Raw genomic sequence first — 21,530 nt, forward strand, 5'->3', positions numbered from 1 at the left:
ATGTGGTTCTTGTCTTTGGTTCTGTTTATATGCTGGATTATGTTTATTGATTTGCGAATGTTGAACCAGCCTTGCATCCCAGGGATGAAGCCCACTTGATCATGGTGGATAAGCTTTTTGATGTGCTGCTGAATCCGGTTTGGAGTATTTTATTGAGGATTTTTGCATCGATGTTCATCAGGGATATTGGTCTAAAATTTTCTTTTTTTGTTGTGTCTCTGCCAGGCTTTGGTATCAGGATGATGTTGGCCTCATAAAATGAGTTAGGGAGGATTCCCTCTTTTTCTATTGATTGGAATAGTTTCAGAAGGAATGGTACCAGCTCCTCCTTGCACCTCTGGTAGAATTCAGCTGTGAATCCATCTGGTCCTGGACTTTTTTTGGTTGGTAGGCTATTAATTATTGCCTCAATTTCAGAACCTGCTATTGGTCTATTCAGGGATTCAACTTCTTCCTGGTTTAGTCTTGGAAGAGTGTAAGTGTCCAGGAAATTATCCATTTCTTCTAGATTTTCTAGTTTATTTGCGTAGAGGTGTTTATAGTATTCTCTGATGGTAGTTTGTATTTCTGTGGGGTCGGTGGTGATATCCCCTTTATCATTTTTTATTCCGTCTATTTGATTCTTCTCTCTTTTCTTCTTTATTAGTCTTGCTAGCGGTCTGTCAATTTTGTTGATCTTTTCAAAAAACCAACTCCTGGATTCACTGATTTTTTTGGAGGGTTTTTTTGTGTCTCTATCTCCTTAAGTTCTGCTCTAATCTTAGTTATTTCTTGCCTTCTGCTAGCTTTCGAATGTGTTTGCTCTTGCTTCTCTAGTTCTTTTAATTGTGACGTTAGAGTGTCAATTTTAGATCTTTCCTGCTTTCTCTTGTGGGCATTTAGTGCTATAAATTTCCCTCTACACACTGCTTTAAATGTGTCCCAGAGATTCTGGTATACTGTATCTTTGTTCTCATTGGTTTCAGAGAACATCTTTATTTCTGCCTTCATTTCGTTATGTACCCAGTAGTCATTCAGGAGCAGGTTGTTCAGTTTCCATATAGTTGAGTGGTTTTGATTGAGTTTCTTAGTCCTGCGTTCTAGTTTGATTGCACTGTGGTCTGAGAGACAGTTTGTTATAATTTCTGTTCTTGTACATTTGCTGAGGAGTGCTTTACTTCCAATTATGTGGTCAATTTTGGAATAAGTGTGATGTAGTGCTGAGAAGAATGTATATTCTGTTGATTTGGGGTGGAGTGTTCTATAGATGTCTATTAGGTCTGCTTGCTGCAGAGATGAGTTCAATTCCTGGATATCCTTGTTAACTTTCTGTCTCATTGATCTGTCTAATGTTGACAGTGGAGTGTTGAAGTCTCCCATTATTATTCTATGGGAGTCTAAGTCTCTTTGTAAGTCTCTAAGGACTTGCTTTAGGAATCTGGGTGCTCCTGTATTGGGTGCATATATATTTAGGATAATTAGCTCTTCCTGTTGAATTGATCCCTTTACCATTATGTAATGGCCTTCTTTGTCTCTTTTGATCTTTGATGGTTTAAAGTCTGTTTTATCAGAGACTAGGATTGCAACCCCTGCTTTTTTTTGTTCTCCATTTGCTTAGTAAATCTTCCTCCATCCCTTTATTTTGAGCCTATGTATGTCTTTGCGTGTGAGATGGGTCTCCTGAATACAGCAGACTGATGGGTCTTGACTCTTTATCCAGTTTGCCAGTCTGTGTCTTTTAATTGGAGCATTTAGTCCATTTACATTTAAGGTTAATATTGTTATGTGTGAACTTTATCCTGCCATTATGATATTAACTGGTTATTTTGCTCGTTGGTTGATGCAGTTTCTTCCTAGCCTCATTGGTCTTTACATTTTGGCATGTTTTTGCAATGGCTGGTACCGGTTGTTCCTTTCCATGTTTAGTGCTTCCTTCAGGGTCTCTTGTAAGGCAGGCCTAGTGGTGACAAAATCTCTAAGCATTTGCTTATCTGTAAAGGATTTTATTTCTCCTTCACTTATGAAACTTAGTTTGGCTGCATATGAAATTCTGGGTTTAAAATTCTTTTCTTTAAGAATGTTGAATATTGGCCCCCACTCTCTTCTGGCTTGTAGAGTTTCTGCCGAGAGATCTGCTGTTAGTCTGATGGGCTTCCCTTTGTGGGTAACCCGACCTTTCTCTCTGGCTGCCCTTAAGATTTTTTCCTTCATTTCAACTTTGGTGAATCTGGCAATTATGTGTCTTGGAGTTGCTCTTCTCGAGGAGTATCTTTGTGGCGTTCTCTGTATTTCCTGGATTTGAATGTTGGCCTGCCCTACTAGGTTGGGGAAGTTTTCCTGGATGATATCCTGAAGAGTGTTTTCCAACTTGGTTCCATTTTCCCCCTCACTTTCAGGCACCCCAATCAGACGTAGATTTGGTCTTTTTACATAATCCCATACTTCTTGCAGGCTTTGTTCATTTCTTTTTCTTCTTTTTTCTTTTGGTTTCTCTTCTTGCTTCATTTCGTTCATTTGATCCTCGATCGCTGATACTCTTTCTTCCAGTTGATCGAGTCGGTTACTGAAGCTTGTGCATTTGTCACGTATTTCTCGTGTCATGGTTTTCATCTCTTTCATTTCGTTTATGACCTTCTCTGCATTAATTACTCTAGCCATCAATTCTTCCACTTTTTTTTCAAGATTTTTCGTTTCTTTGCACCGGGTACATAATTCCTCCTTTAGCTCTGAGAAGTTTGATGGACTGAAGCCTTCTTCTCTCATCTCGTCAAAGTCATTCTCCGTCAAGCTTTGATCCGTTGCTGGCGATGAGCTGTGCTTCTTTGCCAGGGGAGATGCGCTCTTATTTTTTGAATTTCCAGCTTTTCTGCCCTGCTTTTTCCCCATCTTTGTGGTTTTATCTGCCTCTGGTCTTTGATGATGATGGTGATGTACTGATGGGATTTTGGTGTAGGTGTCCTTCCTGTTTGATAGTTTTCCTTCTAACAGTCAGGACCCTCAGCTGTAGGTCTGTTGGAGATTGTTGAGGTCCACTCCAGACCCTGTTTGCCTGGGTATCAGCAGCAGAGGCTGCAGAAGATAGAATATTGCTGAACAGCAAGTGTACCTGTCTGTGCTTTGGAAGCCTCCTCTCAGGGGTGTACTCCACCCTGTGAGATGTAGGGTGTCAGACTGCCCCTAGTGGGGGATGTCTCCCAGTTAGGCTACTCAGGGGTCAGGGACCCACTTGAGCAGGCAGTCTGTCCCTTCTCAGATCTCATCCTCCGTGTTGGGAGATCCACTGCTCTCTTCAAAGCTGTCAGACAGAGTCGTTTGCGTCTGCAGAGGTTTCTGCTGCTTTTGTTGTTGTTTAGCTGTGCCCTGTCCCCAGAGGTGGAGTCTACAGAGACAGGCAGGTTTCCTTGAGCTGCTGTGAGCTCCACCCAGTTCGAGCTTCCCAGCGACTTTGTTTACCTACTTAAGCTTCAGCAATGGCGGGCGCCCCTCCCCCAGCCTCGCTGCTGCCTTGCGGTTAGATCGCAGACTGCTGTGCTAGCAATGAGGGAGGCTCCGTGGGCGTGGGACCCTCCCAGCCAGGTGTGGAATATAATCTCCTGGTGTGCCTGTTTGCTTAAAGCACAGTATTGGGGTGGGAGTTACCCGATTTTCCAGGTGTTGTGTGTCTCAGTTCCCCTGGCTAGGAAAAGGGATTCCCTTTCCCCTTGTGCTTCCCAGGTGAGGCGATGCCTCGCCCTGCTTCAGCTCTCACTGGTCGGGCTGTAGCAGCTGACCAGCACCGATTGTCCGGCACTCCCTAGTGAGATGAACCCAGTACCTCAGTTGAAAATGCAGAAAGCACCGGTCTTCTGTGTCGCTGGTGCTGCGAGTTGGAGACTGGAGCTGTTCCTATTCGGCCATCTTGCTCCGCCCCCTTGCCTTCACTTTTTATAAAAGTTTATGCTGACATAGAACTTACTAACACACAAAAAAATCTTCCTGATGAAATCAGGATAAATAATTCCACAAATCATCAAGTGGAGAGAAAGACTTTGAATTGGTTTCCATGGAAATCTGAAGATGAAGTAAAGGAATAATTTCAAGGCAGAGCAGCTGAACTGAAGATAATGGTAAAATAGTTTGATAAAGGAAATAGAATAAAGTAATCAAGAAGACTCCAATCAATTATTCCTTTTTGTTTACCTTTAGGTGATTAATTCGTCTGCATTTATTAACCTGATGAGATTAAGCAGGCCTCCCTTGTGATTTATTTCGTAATTGTTTCCAAGGTTTGACATAAGCTGTGGAGTTATTGAAGGTGGAGATTTAAATTCAATTACTCATGAAGCAGGTGGTGCTTCTTCTGAAAGAATATCTGAATTCACGGCCTTCCCATGTAACATTATGAGTGAAAATTATTAATTCATCTGATAGTATCTCCCAAAGACTTTTAGAAGTCATTTGGCATCCACATACTTCACTAAAAGTCAGCAGCTTCAGAACTGAACATGTAATGAAGAGAATTCAGTGCCTGGAAAGAAATGATTTTATTTTAAAGACTATATATATATATTTTTATATATATATATTTTTTAAACTAGAGGCCCCCTTGGGGCTGGGCTGTGGTGCTATCATTAATGGAATCCATGAGTTCAAGCTTTGAATGCCAAAAGGGTAGCTTTCTTTGAACTTGACCAGTGGTTCCCACTCTCTACCTTTAAAGGGCACAACTGGATAAGATCATACTTTGACAGGAGAGAGAGAGAGAGATTGGCCGGGGGTGGTGGGGAGATATGCAGGCTGGCCTTGAAAGTTTTTAAATGAAGTGACTAATTGCTTTTTGTCTCTGTGGTCCTTGTTGTGTATATGTTTTCTATTCTTTCTGTGGGTATAGTAAGGATAAACGGGGTTCTCCAAACACTAACGCAGGCGCCAACTCTCCGTCATCCACAAAGACCCGGAACACATCTAAGAGTGGGAAGTAAGTGAAAAGTGCTCCTGTACATCTGACATAGCTGTCAAAAAGTCAAGTGCTGTCTGCCTTTTGTCATTTATTCATATTCATTCAACAAAGATTTGTGGAGTGTCTTCTGTGTGCTTCCCACTGGGCTCGTCACTGGGGAATTGAAACGAGCAAGGCATGTGTCAGTAATATTGGGTGCATGAAGAACTAGGGAAGAGGGAGGAGAGGGATGGGAAAGTCAGGAGATGACTCTGGAAAGATAGCTTAGGGCTGACTGTGAAGGGCAAGGACATAAGTCCATAAGGGCAATGTAAGAGTTGAATTACAAGTTTGAAGAATTAAAGCAGCAGCAGCAGCACTGATTTATGACTTACAAGGTCCATGAAAACCTGTCTTGATCCATACACTGAGGTTTGGACTTGAGTTAGAAGAATCTGGTAAGCCTTTCCATAAATTTCCTGGTTTAAGTACATTTATGTTTTAACCATATCACTGATTTACATAATATGTATATTCTTTTCCTAGTTATTAACATGCACCAAGTCCTACATGAAACTGTCTTCTTGGTATTACCAAAACTTGTATGGGCTGAATATTTGCGATATTAGATTGACCTTTTTTGGGCTTATTCCAGAAGACAACACCAGCTGATCTCTCCCTTTGGCTTCAGCAAATTGTGGCAAACTCAGGCAGTGTGATCCCATGCAGATGATATACCTCTAATTAGACACTTCCCCTTGGAAGTTGCTTTAGCCCTGTGGTGAATGACTCCTCTGTAAGCTCTCTCTCCAGGGTGTGGGGCATTGTGACAGGCAGAAACACAGTCCAGAAAGAGCACCCAGCCTGCATCTAGGAGAAGATGAAAGATGCCTTCATCATGCTAAAAGCTCTAATCTAGCAATAAGATATGTCACTACAAGAGCACAGCTTTGCAATGAAAGGTGAATTTGTAATGGTCATATATTTTATGTATTCTGCATTGGACCATAAATGCTGCACTTTGAATATGATCTTATATTCAATTCCCAAAGCAAAAGATCTATTGGCTGCCTTTTTTTCCTTATTTTCCTCTGAATACCATTTCAGGTTTGCATATAAAGTTGAATGCGAGCTATCTTGCGGAATATAAAAAACGGTGTTAAAGGCATAAAACTAAATCTCCAAGCAGTTAGAACTCATTTCAGTTATTTATTGCTGAGCACCACAATCAAAATGCTGTATAAATTATGAAGGAAGGGAATTGATGCACACATTCCCAGGCAGCTGAATGTTTTCAAATTAGTCCCAATTCATTGTTAACACGCACTCTCAGTTAACAGGGATGGCATTGCAGAACTTCTTTTAACTCCATGCTTACAACAATGGCAGACCCTACCTGGGCACCTTGTACCTACCTGTCACACCAACAACCACAGGGCACAATCTCCATCTATAAGACCCTGATGTATAATTATGGATGTTTGTGATTTGCTGTTGCCTTTCCAAAGGGGCCTTCCCTTGTTTCTTTTGACTTTGCAAGAGTTCACTCTCTTACTATTTGAGTGAAGAATCTCCGTGTGAGCTACAAAAGGAGCAACTGGTAGAACCTGAGTTAAGATGACATAGAGAATGCATACCTAATACCATACCCAGGTTTTCAACAGTGGGAGACCTGAATAAATACATTCTTAAGTAGATAAAAAATGATCTATATCTCAGTTGCCATACTTGGACACATCCCAAGCTTCTGCCATGTTGAAGGGTCTCCCTCTTTGCACATTTTGAGCTAGGTGTCTTTTACTTGTCATGTATAGTGACTCATAGGCTGAGCTAGTTCTGAATTCTTCATTGTTTTTGTTGTGAAAAATTACAGGTTAACCGACATGCTCTTCCTAGATATGTGTGCCAGGGTTTCTTGCACTGTGCTCCTTCTCTTAGTCCTCTCCCATCAGTTTTCAGGAGATTTTTCCTTTTTTCCATTACTGCACATTTTCTCCTTCTCAGGATATCATTTGCAATGGGAGCACTACTGACCTTCTGTGCATATGGTGAGACTGTGAAGGGCATTTTTCACACTTTATAGAACAGCGCCTGTGGATGTTTAGGCACTGTGTTCTAGTTCAGAACTGTGTTGCCAGTTCCTGCTGAACTGTCTATGCATTTCCTTAGCTTTGGTGTGTGTGGTGGTGAGGGGGGGATAGGTAGATGTCTCCACCCCAAGGCTTTTCCCCATGGTGTATTTTCACAACAACCAGCACAGAGGATGCCATGTTCTGATGTTGTTTGACCTAATGACAATAGGATATAGAGCAGTTTTTAAGAATTTTCCTATGTTCTTTTGAGGCCAGACACAGGCTAGGAGATAGAAGGAGGGTTCTTTTCTTCCCTGAAAAGAAATTCAGTCTTCTCTGTTTTTGAAGAAAACAAAAATGCAAAAGTCAAGCTGCCCCAAATATGCATCGTGGCTAAAAATAAGGAATATGTGTTCACTGAGTGTTATGGGCCAACCTGTGTCCCAAGCACTTGGTACATTTTGTCTCATTAATCCTTGCCTACCAAAAGCTCATGAAACAGGCACTATTATTTCTGTTGCACACACGAGGAAATTGAGGCTCCAAGAGGATAATGATATGCCCACCTGAGGTACCCAAATAAATAATTTTGGTAAAAAACCTTCTTTGGCACCAATAATAATAATAGTAGTAGTAACTGAAATATATTAAGCATCTACTTTGTGCCATTGCACTAGACTCTGGAGCTATATAAATATAAAATACTATAGGTACCCTCGAGCAGCTCACAGTCTTAGTAGGGAGGACAGAGAATGACAACGTGGTATTTAAGTCCTACAAGTCCTAGCTGAAGCTCACAGTTTTAGTAGGGAGGACAGAGGATGACAACATGGTATTTAAGTCCTACAAGTCCTAGCTGACACCAGGGTTGGGGTGGGAAATAGGTCATATGGGGATATCAATAAAGGCTCCTGAACTGAGGTCTTTAATTTTATCCATTTACCCTTCAGGTAGCAAGGTTAGGTCAAAGGAAGAAAATACAAGTCAGTTGCTCCAGAGGGGCAGAATCCTCTGTGTCTTGGTCAGAAAATGTTGGAGTTGTGGATTAGGTCAAAGCTAAAATGGAATGTCTAATTCCACCATTTTCCGACTTTCAATCCATTTGGAGCCTACTGAGATTCAGTGTAGCATGCTAAGTCGCTTAGGAAACCTACAGCTTGAATGTTGCATCAGTTCTGCTTGCTCTATTTCATTGCCTGGATGTGAAGCTGGGTAGCCAGCCCTCTGTTTCAGGGAGGAACAGATGGAATGGGATATGTCTGAGCAGCAGAGCCAGACTACCCTGGAAATGACTTTCAGGGAGGTGCAAGCAGTTTCTTCTATGCCAACAGTGAGCCAAATTGACAAGACAGAAAAAAAAAAAATTCAGTGCAGAACTGTGTCACTGAGATCAGGAAGCACAGGTTTTGCAGAGGTTAACCCATGACCAATCAGGCCAGACCATTGCATTTAGCCTCACATATGGTTCCCTTTGGTAATGTGAACCTGTTATTCTGGCCAACACAGCAGACCACCATCAATCCATTTGCTGACCCATTGGATTATCCCCAGAAAGCACTTAAACTGTCAAAGCTGGACATGTGTGGTAGCCACCAAGAGCCTTTATAATGTTCATTTGGTATTGGAACATTTTCATACTTTACATGAGACCAGTTACTTTGCTGAACACAAGGACACTGAGACTCAAGAAAGGTAAGTCACTTTCCATGAGGCACACACCTAGCTACTAGCAGAGGGCAGTCTAGACTCCTGGTCTTCTGATACTTGTCCCATGATCTTTCCACTGCAATGTATGCTACAATTCTTCTCCCAGAGAGCAAGATAATTGCACCAAGGGAGGCCAGGAGCCAGATCTCAGGGTGTCCAGTCAGGTGCTGTTCCCTCTTTTTGTGTGGACTCTGCCAGCTACTGTGAAAATGGAGACCTTTGGAAAAATTAGAATCATCCTACTTTTAAAAAAAAACGTAGCAGTAGTGGTGATGAAAGGAAAAAGCATGTACTTCTCAACTGCTTCATTTTTTCCTCTAAAATAATACCATTCTGGTTCTATTTGGACAGCTACCTTTCCTCAACAGTATTGTTGAGCCATCTCAAGCCTCTAATATACTCCATCAATAAAGCAATAGAGAACTCATATATCACTACAGCTATTCTCCCTCGAATCAGCCAACCAAAGCTGAGGAGATGCAGATTACATAGGTAGATAGATAAACAGACACACATACATCTGTATCTATGTATGACATTCGGAGGCATCCATTTAAAAATTAAATTTTCCAAAGTTGAGATGATGATGGAACTTGATCACTCCTCTCAGTCTGAGATGTTTTTCAGATAGGCTCAGGCTAGGGAATAACAAGGACCAAGTCCAGTTTCCAAGTAATAGTGAAGGCCACAGATATTATGGGGCCAGTGCAGAGCAACCAAGCATAGTGCCTGGCAAATGATACTGTAAATGTTGAATTAAGCACTATAAGTGATGGGTTAAATGAATTAAGCTAGGGGAAGGAGGGATATTAAAATGGGGAAAAAGAAGGTATATAGAAGGGGAATATGAGATGATCAAGTCAAATCCTGCTTACTCCACAAATCTACTTGGAGCTGACTCTGGTAGCAGATGCCACAGGAAGACCGGCTCTAACCTGTCTTTGCCAGAAGTATCTCATAGTGAACGAACCTGTTTATCTATTCGGTAGTATCTAGATGAGAGTAGTCAAGAGCACATTGCTTCATAAATAAACTAAACATACCAGCACCCCTGTGCTTTTGGCTGGCAGGAGCCAAATGAAAAACTTTTCTGCTTTAGAAAGATAAAGTGAAGGCCCGGCGTGGTGGCTCACACCTGTAATCCCAGCACATTGGGAGGCCGAGGTGGGCAGACCGTGAGATCAGGAGATCGAGACCATCCTGCCTAACACAGTGAAACCCTATCTCTACAAAAATACAAGAAATTAGCCAGGCATAGTGGCATTCCCCTGTAGTCCCAGCTACTCAGGAGGCTGAGGCAGGAGAATCATTTGAACCCAGGAGGTGGAGGTTGCAGTGAGCCGAGATTGCACCGCTGCATTCTAGCCTGGGTGACAGAGTGAGACTCCGTCTCAAAAAAAAGAAAAGAAAAAAGTGAAAGATAAAGTGAAGTCTTCCTTGCTCTGTTTGGACTCAGCATCATGCAGTTTCATGTTTGGCTTCAGCTGTTTCTATGTTAATTGCTGGAATCAGAGTTCTGCATATTATATCATGATTATGTTTTTTCCTCTAATTGAGAGCCATGTATTTTTTCTAAGACATTAGGTTGTGACTGTTGCTAACTCCTACTAATTTTGCCACTGTGTGTGTATGAAAGTATGTGTGTGTGAGTGTTCTCTTCAAAATGGTTTTATGTTGCATGAACATAGCAATCCAATGGCCAAGTACTTGACTTTGCCAGTAATTGCTGTAGTTTTATATGATGATGTCAATAGTTCCTTAGTTTAGCTATTAGACTAAGTCTAATATCACAAAAACTTGTGACAAGTCAAAGCATTAATATTACTGCTTATTTTTTCTTTCTTTCTTTTTTTTTTTTTTTTGCAATTGCACCTTTGTAGAAAAAGACGAATGACAAAAGCATAAACTGATGTTAGAAGTATTCCTAAAGATGACTTTTAGTGGAGTGTGCTCGAGGGTGAGTTCATTTGTAGCCTAACTACGTTTTCCTTCAGTAGGCCCCCATAGAGAATAGTGTGAGACCTTTGATCACAACAAAAAATTCCAGTTTATCCCAGAAAGTACATTTATTAATAAGGCAGGAAAGTAGCCTAAGCTATTTGAAAAAGACTTTCAATAACAGGGAATAAATAGCATAGACTGAACATACTTTGATATTTAACCTAGTGCTAATCAGCTGCGGCAAAGGGCTGTCCAAAGATATCTTTAAATAAATTAGGCAGCCTTGTGTGTATTTGAAAGAACATCAGCTTTGGAGTCAAATAGACCTGTATTTGAGTTCTGACTCTACCATTCATTAACTTTGTACCTACTTCATTGAGCTGTTGGTGAGGATTAAATGTCATAAAGTAAGTAAAGTTCTCACAGCACTTGGCGCATGACAAGCACTCAATAAATGTCAACTAGTGATTATGCTTGTTTCAACTGCCAACATATTGCACCGGGGGACAGTATGACCTGGCTAGTCTGATTCTGATGAGCTCTGGTTGGCTCAGTTTTTCTGGTTATCTGCTTTTGTCAGTTACTGAAATGTGGAAGCAAAAGCCCCAGCACCGCAATAACAATATAACATAATAACATAACATAAACAGTGCCCATAGAGTAGATGCTACAAGAAATGAGTAACAGATCCAGGAAGAAAGAGTCCAGCAATGGAAACGTTTCTTAGCAAGTTCACAGGCATCTCTGTGATGGTTAGGATATATGGTACACTTCGTGACATAATAAATCCCCCTAACCCCACATATGTGACTTTCCATGATGGTCATGCTTCTATATCTTAGTCAAGAAGAGTGTTCTGTTAATCAAGCCTTGAAAAGCAGGAACCATTTTTGTCTCTCGTCAACTGCCATACAAAAATCACAGAGGCAATGTGCTGCTGCTCTCTAGAACAGGGGTCCTCAGTCACTATTTTTCTGCCTCTGTGTCATACATGGCTGAGAATTCTCACTTATATTGCTCTAGCAGAGTTCAGGGTTCTGTCCAGTTCCCAGGTACTGTCTGGAATTCCACTCCTCTCTCTCCCTATTGGGAAAGACTAGGAATGCAAGGAAGAGTGATGTTAAACAGTACGCTATTTTTTCCAAGTAATAAAAAGCAAATCTCTCTTTCTCCTCTTTCCCTTTTCCCTCCTTCCTTTCCTCATCTGTTTGTTCATTGATCTATGAATTCTTCCACCCCATTTTTTTTTTTTTTTGGCTCTCAACTGAGCTTTCTGTGAACTACCTTGGTACCTTTCTTGAAGATCATTTGTGTATGTATTTGGGTCTATATCTGGACTCAGTGTTATTCCATTAATTGATAGGTTTATTCTTATGCCAGCACCACACTGTCTTGATTACTATAGCTTTATACTAGTATTGCAGTTAGATGCTGTGAGCTCTCCAACTTGATTCTTTTTTCTTTCTCTTTTTTGAGATAAGACTGTCACCCAGGCTAGAGTACAGTGGTGCAATCATGTCCCACTTCAACCTCCCAAGTAACTGATACAACAGGCACATGCCACCATGCCTGGCTAATTTTTTTATAGAGATGGGGTCTCACTATGTTGCCCAGGCTGGTCTCAAACAATCCTCCTGCCTTGGCCTCCTAAAGTGATGGGATTACAGGTGTGAGCCAATGCACCCAACCATTCTTCCTTTATAACTTGTTTTGGATATTGTATGTCCTTTCTATTTCCACATGAATTTTAGAATCAGCCTATAAATTTTTGCAAAAAGAAAAGGAAAAAAAAGAAGCCTGCTGTGGTTTTGGCAAGGATTGCCTTGAATCTGTATATCAAATTTGGAGAAAACTGACATCTTAACAATATTGAGTCACCATGAACTCAGTGTATCTATCCATTTATTTGGGTTTTCTTTAATTTCACTCATCAGTGTTTTATAGTTTTCAGGGTACATGTTTCTCCTATTTTTTGTCAGATATATCCCTAAATATTTCACACTTTTGATGCTATGGTAAATAGTATTGTTTTATTTCAATTTCTGATTATTTCTAATAGATAATAGAAGTATAATTGATTTTTGTAGATTAATCTTGTATTCTGCAAAACTTACTAAGCTCAGTCATTTGTTTTAGGGGCTTTTTTTGGTAGATTCCACTGGATATTCATTGACTATTCAACATAGATGATTGTTGTCTGTGAATAAAGACAGATTTATTCTTCCTTTTCAATACGGACATCTTTTTCTTCTTGCCTTATTGCACTGGTTAGAACCTTTAGTACAGTGTTGAATAGTGATATGGTTAGTGATATGTGTTCCCACCCAAATCTCATCTTGAATTGTAATCCCCATAATCCCCATGCGTCAAGGGAGAGACAAGGTGGAAGTAATTGAATCATGGGGGTGGTTTCCCCCATGCTGTTCTTGTGATAGTGAGTTCTAACAACAACTGATGGTTTTATAAGGGGCTGTTACCTCTTTGCTCAGTATTTCCTCCTCCTGCCACCTTGTGAAGAAGGTGCCTTGCTTCCCCTTCACCTTCTACCATGATTGTAAATTTCCTGAGTCCTCCCCAGCCATACAAAACTGTGAGTAGTCAATTAAACCTCTTTCCTTTCTAAATTACTCAGTCTTTGGCTGTTCTCTATGGCAGTGTAAGAATGGACTAATAAAATAGCTGTGAGTTTTTTGGTGTGTAAATAATTTCCACCCACTTAAGTTTGGAAAAAGACACATACAATAATGGAGAGATAGTTGAATAATGGAAGCGTCCTCTGAAGATGCTATTTTGGGAACAAATGGTTGATCCCTGCCTTTATGGCATGGCCAAAGCTAGATTCCCATGGTACTGCACAGATATATTTCATCAGAGAAAAGTAGATCCTATTCATGGGGAGCAGGGGAGGTGGAGGAGAAAAAGTGAAAAACAAGAAGAAAAATAAACCCTAAAGTTCATAGAATCACATACACTCCTCTCATTATTCTCATTCTTTCATTCATATTCATTCTCTCTCCCTCTCTCTCTCTCTCTGTCTCTTTGTCTCTCTCTCCTTTGGAAGAGGTACTATAGTATAATGGTTAAGAGAGCAAATGCTGGAGCCTAATTACTGCTTTAAAAGCCTAGCACTGCCCTCGGCAGGTTACCTGATCTCCCTCTGCATCAATTTTTTCACTTATAAGAAGAAGCTATTAGTAGTGCCTGCTTCATAGGGTTTTCTTGAGGATTAAATTCTTTTTTCATTCAAAAATTTTACTGAGTGCATAGTAGGTACAATATGCTACTCTAGGCTCTGGGGATACAGCAGAGAACAAAACAGGCAAAATTCCCTGTCCTTATGCCCATTATAATAGAGGGATACAGTCATTAAACAAGTACAAGATGTATTATTTTAAAAGAGAATAAGTCATAATTAGGAAAAAACAGGGGAGAAGTATAAGGAATGGTGGAGGCAAGAAACTTGTAAATTTAAAGTAGTTGAGGGAAACATCACTAAAGGTGACATTCGAGGAAGAGTTTGATTTATATTAAATCAATTAATGCATGTAAAGAAATTGGAATAGTTCTTGACATACAGCAAAAATATAGTACTTTTATGAATTATAATTTATTGAGTACTTTCTGTGTGTCCAACACTGTGCAAGGTGCTTTACATATTATCTTGTTTAATTATTATAATAGGCCTATAAAGTAAGGGTTATTAGCCCTTTCTACTGAGGAGGAATCTCAGAAGACATTGGCTTGTCCAAGGTCACATAGTAGGTGATAGGGCCAATACTCAGATCACATCTGAGCTTGTCTCATGAGGCTGAGTTCATCTACCCCTTCTGGAGACACCCTGCATGCTTAGGGACCGTATTAGACTAGACTTTGATTCGCAAATATTAGAAGACTGGTCCTGCTGCTGGAGGCCTCAGTTAGATGGGATAGGATTGTATAGCTAAAAGCTTCTACAAGGGCTGTGGGGAGTGGTGAAATACCACCTTCTCTTTAGTATTTCAACTTGAGAATAAGGGCAATATTGCCTGGCACTCCAATACCAGCACCTGACTCTGACACTTTCACTACTATGTATGTTGTGGGCAAGCAACCTAAGAATGGGAAGTGGGGAGGGCAGAAATAAAACAACATTATTAGTCAATAGCTGTTACTCCATTACAAAGGATGATTTGGGTTTTCAGGATGGTCGCTTGCTACAGTTTAAACAAAAAAGAAAAATGAGGCTGGACTCAGCTCACTGATGACTGAACTATAAATTTTGCTTGGAAAATGCTGGCAATGCTGTAAAATTCAGGCCACCATCTGTTAGTGCTTGCTTAAAGTAGCATTTGTACTGGATAATTAAGAAGTCACATGCATTTGAAGCACAAATCATCAGTGCATGGGTGCCTAGCATCCCTGGAAAGATTGTGGATGGTGAAGATGTTCTCAGAGGAATATCATGTTGCTTGAAGGATATATTTATATGAAATCACAGGAGCTAGTGTTTTGGATCACCTGAGTGGGGTTGAGTAGAGGAGGAGATGAGGACACTGAGGAAACAGCTTTCTTGAGTTACCTGGATCATTTAATCAGAATGATCAACTGGCTAGGCCCATGCAGTCTGGCAGGCATAATAATATGTTTGGCCATCACTGTCTGCAAAGCTCATAGTGAATTGGGGGCTATAAGGAAGAAGGGAGGCAAGTCTGGCTAAGCCTAAAATTCCTAATAAAAAAAGAATTTGCTTATAAAGTACTTTATACTTTGCAACCAGCTGTCTCTTTTGTTATTTCATTTAATTAATTTTACCCACCATCCTAGGAAGCAGGAATTATATCTACATCTTACAGATTGGAAAACTAAGGAGGAGGGAAATAGCGTATTTTTGCCCAAAGCCACATGGATAGTAAGTGGCAGAGCCATGATTCACTCCAGGGCCCTTTTAACTCTAAATCCTAAAGTATTTTTCAGTCAAAGCACAGGGTGCTCTGATATTAGAGTCAAATAATTTTACGTGCCTGACAAAAACATAAAAAAAGAAAAAAAAACATCTTTTATACCTTTACAGCCAGGTAAAGAAACTTACAGACTTCAATTCCAACAAAGATGCCAGAGACTGCCAAATATATCAAGGGCCCGGAATTTTTAAATAATAAGAAGTAACATTTATTGAGTGCTTCCTATGCACCAGGCCCTGTTCGGTGTACTTTAAATGCATGCATTATTTCATTTAATCCTGAAAACTACTCCATGACATTGATTCAGGGAGAGCTCATCAGTAGCTTAGATGGTGTCGCCCATACCCAAATTTTGAAGGTTCTCTTTGGGGTGATGTCTGGGTGCCTTCAGCAGTCACAGCATGGCTGGATTGTGGAGCTGAGCCAGGATAATGATTCTCCCAGCTTTGGAGTCTAAAGAGTTTCACTTTTTTGGCATCAAATATCATAATTAATGGAATTTAAAAGGCTGGGCTTGCTTCCAAGTGGCTCTTCAAGAGTGTCCTTCTTTCTCATCATGGTTGGGGAGGAGATTTGTGCTCCACAGGCTTTAATGAGATGTTCTTTACCCAACGTCTACATGTTTATCTTCACTTCCCCAATACGTGCCTATGGACCCTTCAAGGATGATCAAGCTATGTCTCGCCTTCACCCTAGGCACCAGGGCATGTTCTTCAGTTGTGATATTTGTCAGAAAATATTAGGTTGGTGCAAAAGTAATTGCAGTTTTTGCCGTTACTTTTAATGGCAAACACCACAATTACTTTTGCACCAACCTAATAGTATGCTGCCACTGCCCACTCTCCTAGTACTGCTCCCCCTTCTTTTGTGAAATGCAGGTAATCATTCTCATCACTCCTCCTGGCATCACCAGGAGGATATGAAAACAAGCAATATAATGTCTCCAAAGACCTCACAAAAATAAATAATTACAAGAACATACTTCATAGTGATTTTCAGGAACTTTGGGGGGAAAAAGTGCATCTCCACATTAGTAAAGTTGACAGACTCTTACCCTTTTCCCTGAGAATGTCTTCTTGCCATCTGTGTGCCAGGTTTGCAGAGGTTGCCCCTTTTCTCCCACAGATCATTATGTCCTTTCCCAACCACATGCCTAGTGTTTCACCAACTGTTCACTTCTCACTTGTCTTCCATTGGCAGCCACATTTTCAGGGGCTAACTAGACATACCCAGCTCTGTCCTCAAAAACACATCGAGTCTGGAGGCTATGAGTTTCCTTACCTGATTATCTGGGTTTCTATTCCCCCACTTGGTGGTGAGGAAACACATGCATAATGTTGTGGATGGCTGTTTATTTTTTTCTGCTTTCTTGTAATTTGGGAGGCAGTGTGACCATTCATCACTGAATGCCTACAATGGGCAAGGAATTTGTGTTAGTCAACAGGAATACCAAGGAAAAGGCATATTGTCCCTGTCCTCTGCAGATACCTCCTGGTGGGGAATCTCTGCCTGCCACTAGCCATTCTTCATTCCAATTCTGGCTTCTAGCAGATGAAAAAGGACTAAAAGAGGTATAAAGAAGCCACCCAGGCCATTGAGCCTGGGCTCATAGAGCCATTGTGATGCACTTACCATGTCCTTTCTCTGTGCAGACCAGTGGTTTTCAGTCTATGTTCTGTACAGCCCTTGGATTCTAAGGGAGGACCCCAAAGCCTGCCATGAGTGAAAGTGATGGGGTAGTCTGAAGTGGTAAATAGATGGGGCTCCAGGCCCTCACTCCACCTCTTCCTGAGTGACTCTATTTTAATCTGTTTTACATATTGGGATCTGCCTAGATTTCATTTTTTAAAGCCCTGCTGCTGCTAGAATGGAAAACCAAAAACCATATGTTCACACTTATACGTGGGAGCTAAACTATGAGTTTGCAGAGGCATACAGAGCAATATAATGGACTTTGAGACTCAGACAGGGGAAGGTGGGAGGGGGGCCAGGGATAAAAATCTACACATTAGATACAATGTACACTGCTTGGGTGACGGATGCACTAAAATCTTAGAATTCACTACTGTATAATTCATCCATATAACAAAAAAACCACTTGTACTCCAAAAGCTATTGAAATAAAAATAAATAAATAAAAATAAAAAATACAAAAGCCCCGTTGCTAAGAAGGAGCTGATAACTACCAGTGCAGACCCAGCCTGAGAATACTCAGGGAGCAGGGTACTTATTGGATAACCGCCTTTATCCACCATGCCTCAGCTCCCCAGTGACAGGCAAAGCAGTTCTGGCTATTGGACAATCTCATAGTCCCCTTTCTCAATTCTGCAAGCTTTTTTAAAAAAAAGAAGAAAAAAAGAAATGCTTCCTTTCATATGGCCAAATTGCTCTGAACAGATGAAAGGGACCAGACTGACAGGTGATTGTTCCCTAAGATTACAGCCTACACCCAGGCTGAATCTGAAACACTTGGAGGAAAAAAAAAAAAAAACTGCCACAGGTTTTGAGTAATGCTCCCCGACTGGCATCTGCTCTCAAGCCTAAATGAACACACACTATTTCCACTCCATTTCCTTAAACTGGCCTCTGTGCTAGGCTGTAATGAAACCTGTAGGGGAAGAAAGATCATTAGCTTGGGGAGAGGATTATTTTAGTTGCTTAAGTCATCCTCTCCCCAAAAATAGGCGGATGGTTAGGCTGGAGTCTTCATTTTTAATTTAAATGTCATTAGGAGGCCCATGAGTTTTTCTCATATTTATTCATTGTAGGTATTTTATATAACCCTATAAACAATTTTTAAAATAAATTTTAAATTATCTCTTTATATTATATTCACTAGCGAATTCAACCTTATCACCAACAATATAATGTTATCATCAGGCCCAACCTTCATCCCCTTGGTTATACTGGTCTTCTTCTTCATTTCTACAAAATGTCTGCTTTTCTATACCATTGCACCTATCTCGAATGACCTGGGTCCTTCTACTACCCATGTCCAAATACTAGTTCATTGAAAGAGCTCATTCGTTTGAAATAAATAAGATATATGTTTCTATCCCAACTCTAGTACCTTGGACAAGTTAATCTCTTTGAGCCTCAGTTTTCTCATTTGTAAAATGGGGATAACAACTGGACCTCCCTCTCTGCTAGAAATTCCTTGAATGTTCGCTGAGAAGACCTAGGCAAATGTGGTACATACTGGTACTCATTAAATGAATCATTGTTATTACCTATATTTCAAAACAATTACTGTGCTCCTTACTCCTGAGGGCATCTCTCCCTCCTCTGAACAGCATCTATTTAGCATTGAACTGGACACTAAGATGTGCCATTCATTTGTTTATTAATTCAATGAGCAACTATTTATTGTGCATTTAGAATGTGATAAGCACAGTACCAGATGCTGGGGCAGGGTGAGCGTAGAGAGGTGGATGTGAAAGGAGGAGGAGAGAAGGTGGAGACTTCAGGGCTGAAACCGATACTGCTCTTAAGCACCTAATTTTCTAGTAAAGAAGATATTCATATACACAAATAACTAGAGTACAAGGAACAAAGCTATGTGCTTTGTAAGAAAGGTGCAGCTGGAGACTCGGCTGGAGGACTGTGGAAGCTAGACACTGGAAGACAAAGTTCTGGAAATGACAACTGTCTTCTTTCTTGTTGACTTTCCCTTTGTTTGCTTATCTCTCCAGCAAAGTTCTGGCTGTGGCTCCTTGAGGAAGAGTGGGAGCACTTCTTTATCCTCACAGAGCCTACCAAAGTACAAAATGAGCTCTCAGTGTATGCGCTGATGTGAGTAAAGTATCTGCAGTATCTGTAGTAAAGTATCTGCAGTAAACAGAATAGGTATATAACACATGCCAGAAAAGACCATCTATTCTCTTATTCCATCTTATAGCAAGGGCAGAAAGTGCATGCACTGTAACTCGATATGTGAAAAGGTTCTAAAAAAAAAAAAAAGATGGATAAATAAATATTCTTCCTCCTTGAACTTTAAAGATTCTTGAGCTTATTTTAAACAAAGAGCATTTTGTTGAGGATTTTGGTATTGAGCCAACTATAGTACACATTGCATTTCCCTGAACCTCATGATGTTCTAAAGACAGGCTAGGAACACTTCTGGAGTACATTTACCCTACAGGTGCTCTATTTGAACTTACTGCTTGTCCCTGCCTTTCTGAATCTGAGAAATTGTACCTGAGAGTACTTTTTAAAAACCAGTTTACTGAAGTATGATTGACATATAAAAAGCTGCATATATTTATATTTAATGTATATGTCTCATTGAGTTTTGGAGGTAAATATACATCTGTGGAATCATCACCACTATCAAGGACATAAATATATCTATCATGCTCTAAAGGTTTCCTCCTGCCCCATGATTATTATTGTTTTGTTTTTTGATAAGAACACTTAACGTAATGTCTACCCTCTTAGCAAATTTTACATATAAAATCCAGTATTGTTAGCCATAGGCACTATGCTGTGTAGTAGATCCCTAGAACTTACTTATCTTGTGTAACTGAAAGTTTGTACCCTTTAACCATCACCACCCCCTTGCCCAGTCCCTGGTAGCTACCATTCTCCTTTCTGCTTCTATGAGTTTGACCTGATTGTGCTTTTGATGGATGTTAGAACCATCTTCCTTGACCTGGCTTCAGCCGTAGAACACTGCTGCAGTGTCTGTTGAAAGTTGGATCCCCTACCCCATCTCAGCACAACATTCTCCTCCTCCTGTTCATCTTCCTCCCTCTTTCAACTCACAGTAGTCCTTTCATTAACAGAGTTGCTTACTTGATAGTGCACAATTCTTTTAAGGCAGATTCCAAATAACTTGGGGTTTGTCTTAATTGACTAAGCTGGATGCAAAAAAACCCTGAGAGTCGAATGACTGTGGACGTCTGTCCCCAGACCTAACCCTAACCAACTCTGACACCTTGAGAAAGTCATCTAGCCTCTCTGAAACTGTTTTCTTTGCTGTTAAATGAGGGGGCTGGCTTTGCTGACTAAAGTACAAACAAATCGTTAGACAAGCCCCCATCACCACTATCCTCACAAATAATCGAGCTAGAAACACGAGATCCTTTCCAGGTAATTTAATACTGCTGCATTTTAAAAGTGGTGGGCCGAGAAGATGAGTTTTAAAAGGGGGGGTGGGAAGTAATTCACATCTCCCCAGATAGTGTTTATAATGGTCTATTAAGAACACATTGAAAGGAAATGGACTAATTCTGCAGTGTTCTACCCAGGACAGCAGGCCAGTTCAGTCAAAGCATTTTTTGAATAGGGCTATAAGCAAATCTCTTTCGGTGAAACCTAGAGCTGCTTTGCAGAAAGCAGAAAAGTGGAGTTTTCCCCTAATACTTTTAAAAATGGTCACTTCACCATTGCCAAACTTCATTACCACTCCCAGGAGCTAAAGCTTTGAGATTAATGATCCTCATCTTAAAGAGAAGGCAGTGACTGCTAAAAGAAAAAAAAAATTATGAGCACATGGTATTTACTGTTCTGCATTCTTTGAGAATTAATGTCAGTAATACTGTTGCAACATTTTTCAAAATAAAGGATGGCGTTTCCTAATTGTGTAGTTAAAAACAACAACAAAAAAAATCCAAGTCTGAATCCCCAGAGAAGAAACCTGAGTTTAAATCATTAACACCACAAATCTCTGATAATTGTGGCATGTTTGCAAGTGCCTTAATCAGGATGGTATGTCTTAGTGGCCTGTTTTAATTTGATCACACTGATTAAGCTTCTGTAAGCTAATATATGGTGCATTTCCAATTCAATTAAATGAGAATCTCCTGCCATTGCTAGATATTAAAAAATGCCCTGATGGGTAAACACTAGACGTGGTATTTTCAATTGCTACCGACTTCCTGATTATATAATCTTTGTATTAAATGAAATCGATGAAAGCTCAAATTAAATTCAGCAAACTTTAAGGAGTAAATATGCTTTCCCTGTATTTTT

General features: G+C 40.4%; 1 protein-coding gene and 1 long non-coding RNA gene across 5 annotated transcripts in view; one reads left to right on the top strand and one right to left on the bottom strand.

Annotated features, from left to right (window-relative positions):
* The window catches only part of HS6ST2 (heparan sulfate 6-O-sulfotransferase 2), a 346,289-nt gene that overhangs the window by 298,183 nt on the left and 26,576 nt on the right, over positions 1 to 21,530 (top strand). For 2 of the 4 annotated variants that reach the window (XM_007992727.3, XM_007992732.3), the window contains exon 4: positions 4,850 to 4,936. The exons of the other annotated variants lie outside the window; for them this stretch is intronic. In XM_007992727.3, the coding sequence (XP_007990918.3) occupies positions 4,850 to 4,936 (87 nt within the window). The remainder of the gene's footprint in view (positions 1 to 4,849; positions 4,937 to 21,530) is intronic. 4 annotated transcript variants of the gene reach the window in all.
* LOC140710827 (uncharacterized) lies at positions 4,160 to 6,399 on the bottom strand. Its single transcript, XR_012091907.1, has 3 exons — positions 6,313 to 6,399; positions 5,636 to 5,767; positions 4,160 to 4,486 (listed from the first exon to the last, which is right to left on the bottom strand). It is a non-coding gene; the product is annotated as an uncharacterized lncRNA (long non-coding RNA).

The sequence above is a fragment of the Chlorocebus sabaeus genome, chromosome X (assembly GCF_047675955.1).
Source record: "Chlorocebus sabaeus isolate Y175 chromosome X, mChlSab1.0.hap1, whole genome shotgun sequence".
NCBI classification, from domain to species: domain Eukaryota; kingdom Metazoa; phylum Chordata; class Mammalia; order Primates; family Cercopithecidae; genus Chlorocebus; species Chlorocebus sabaeus.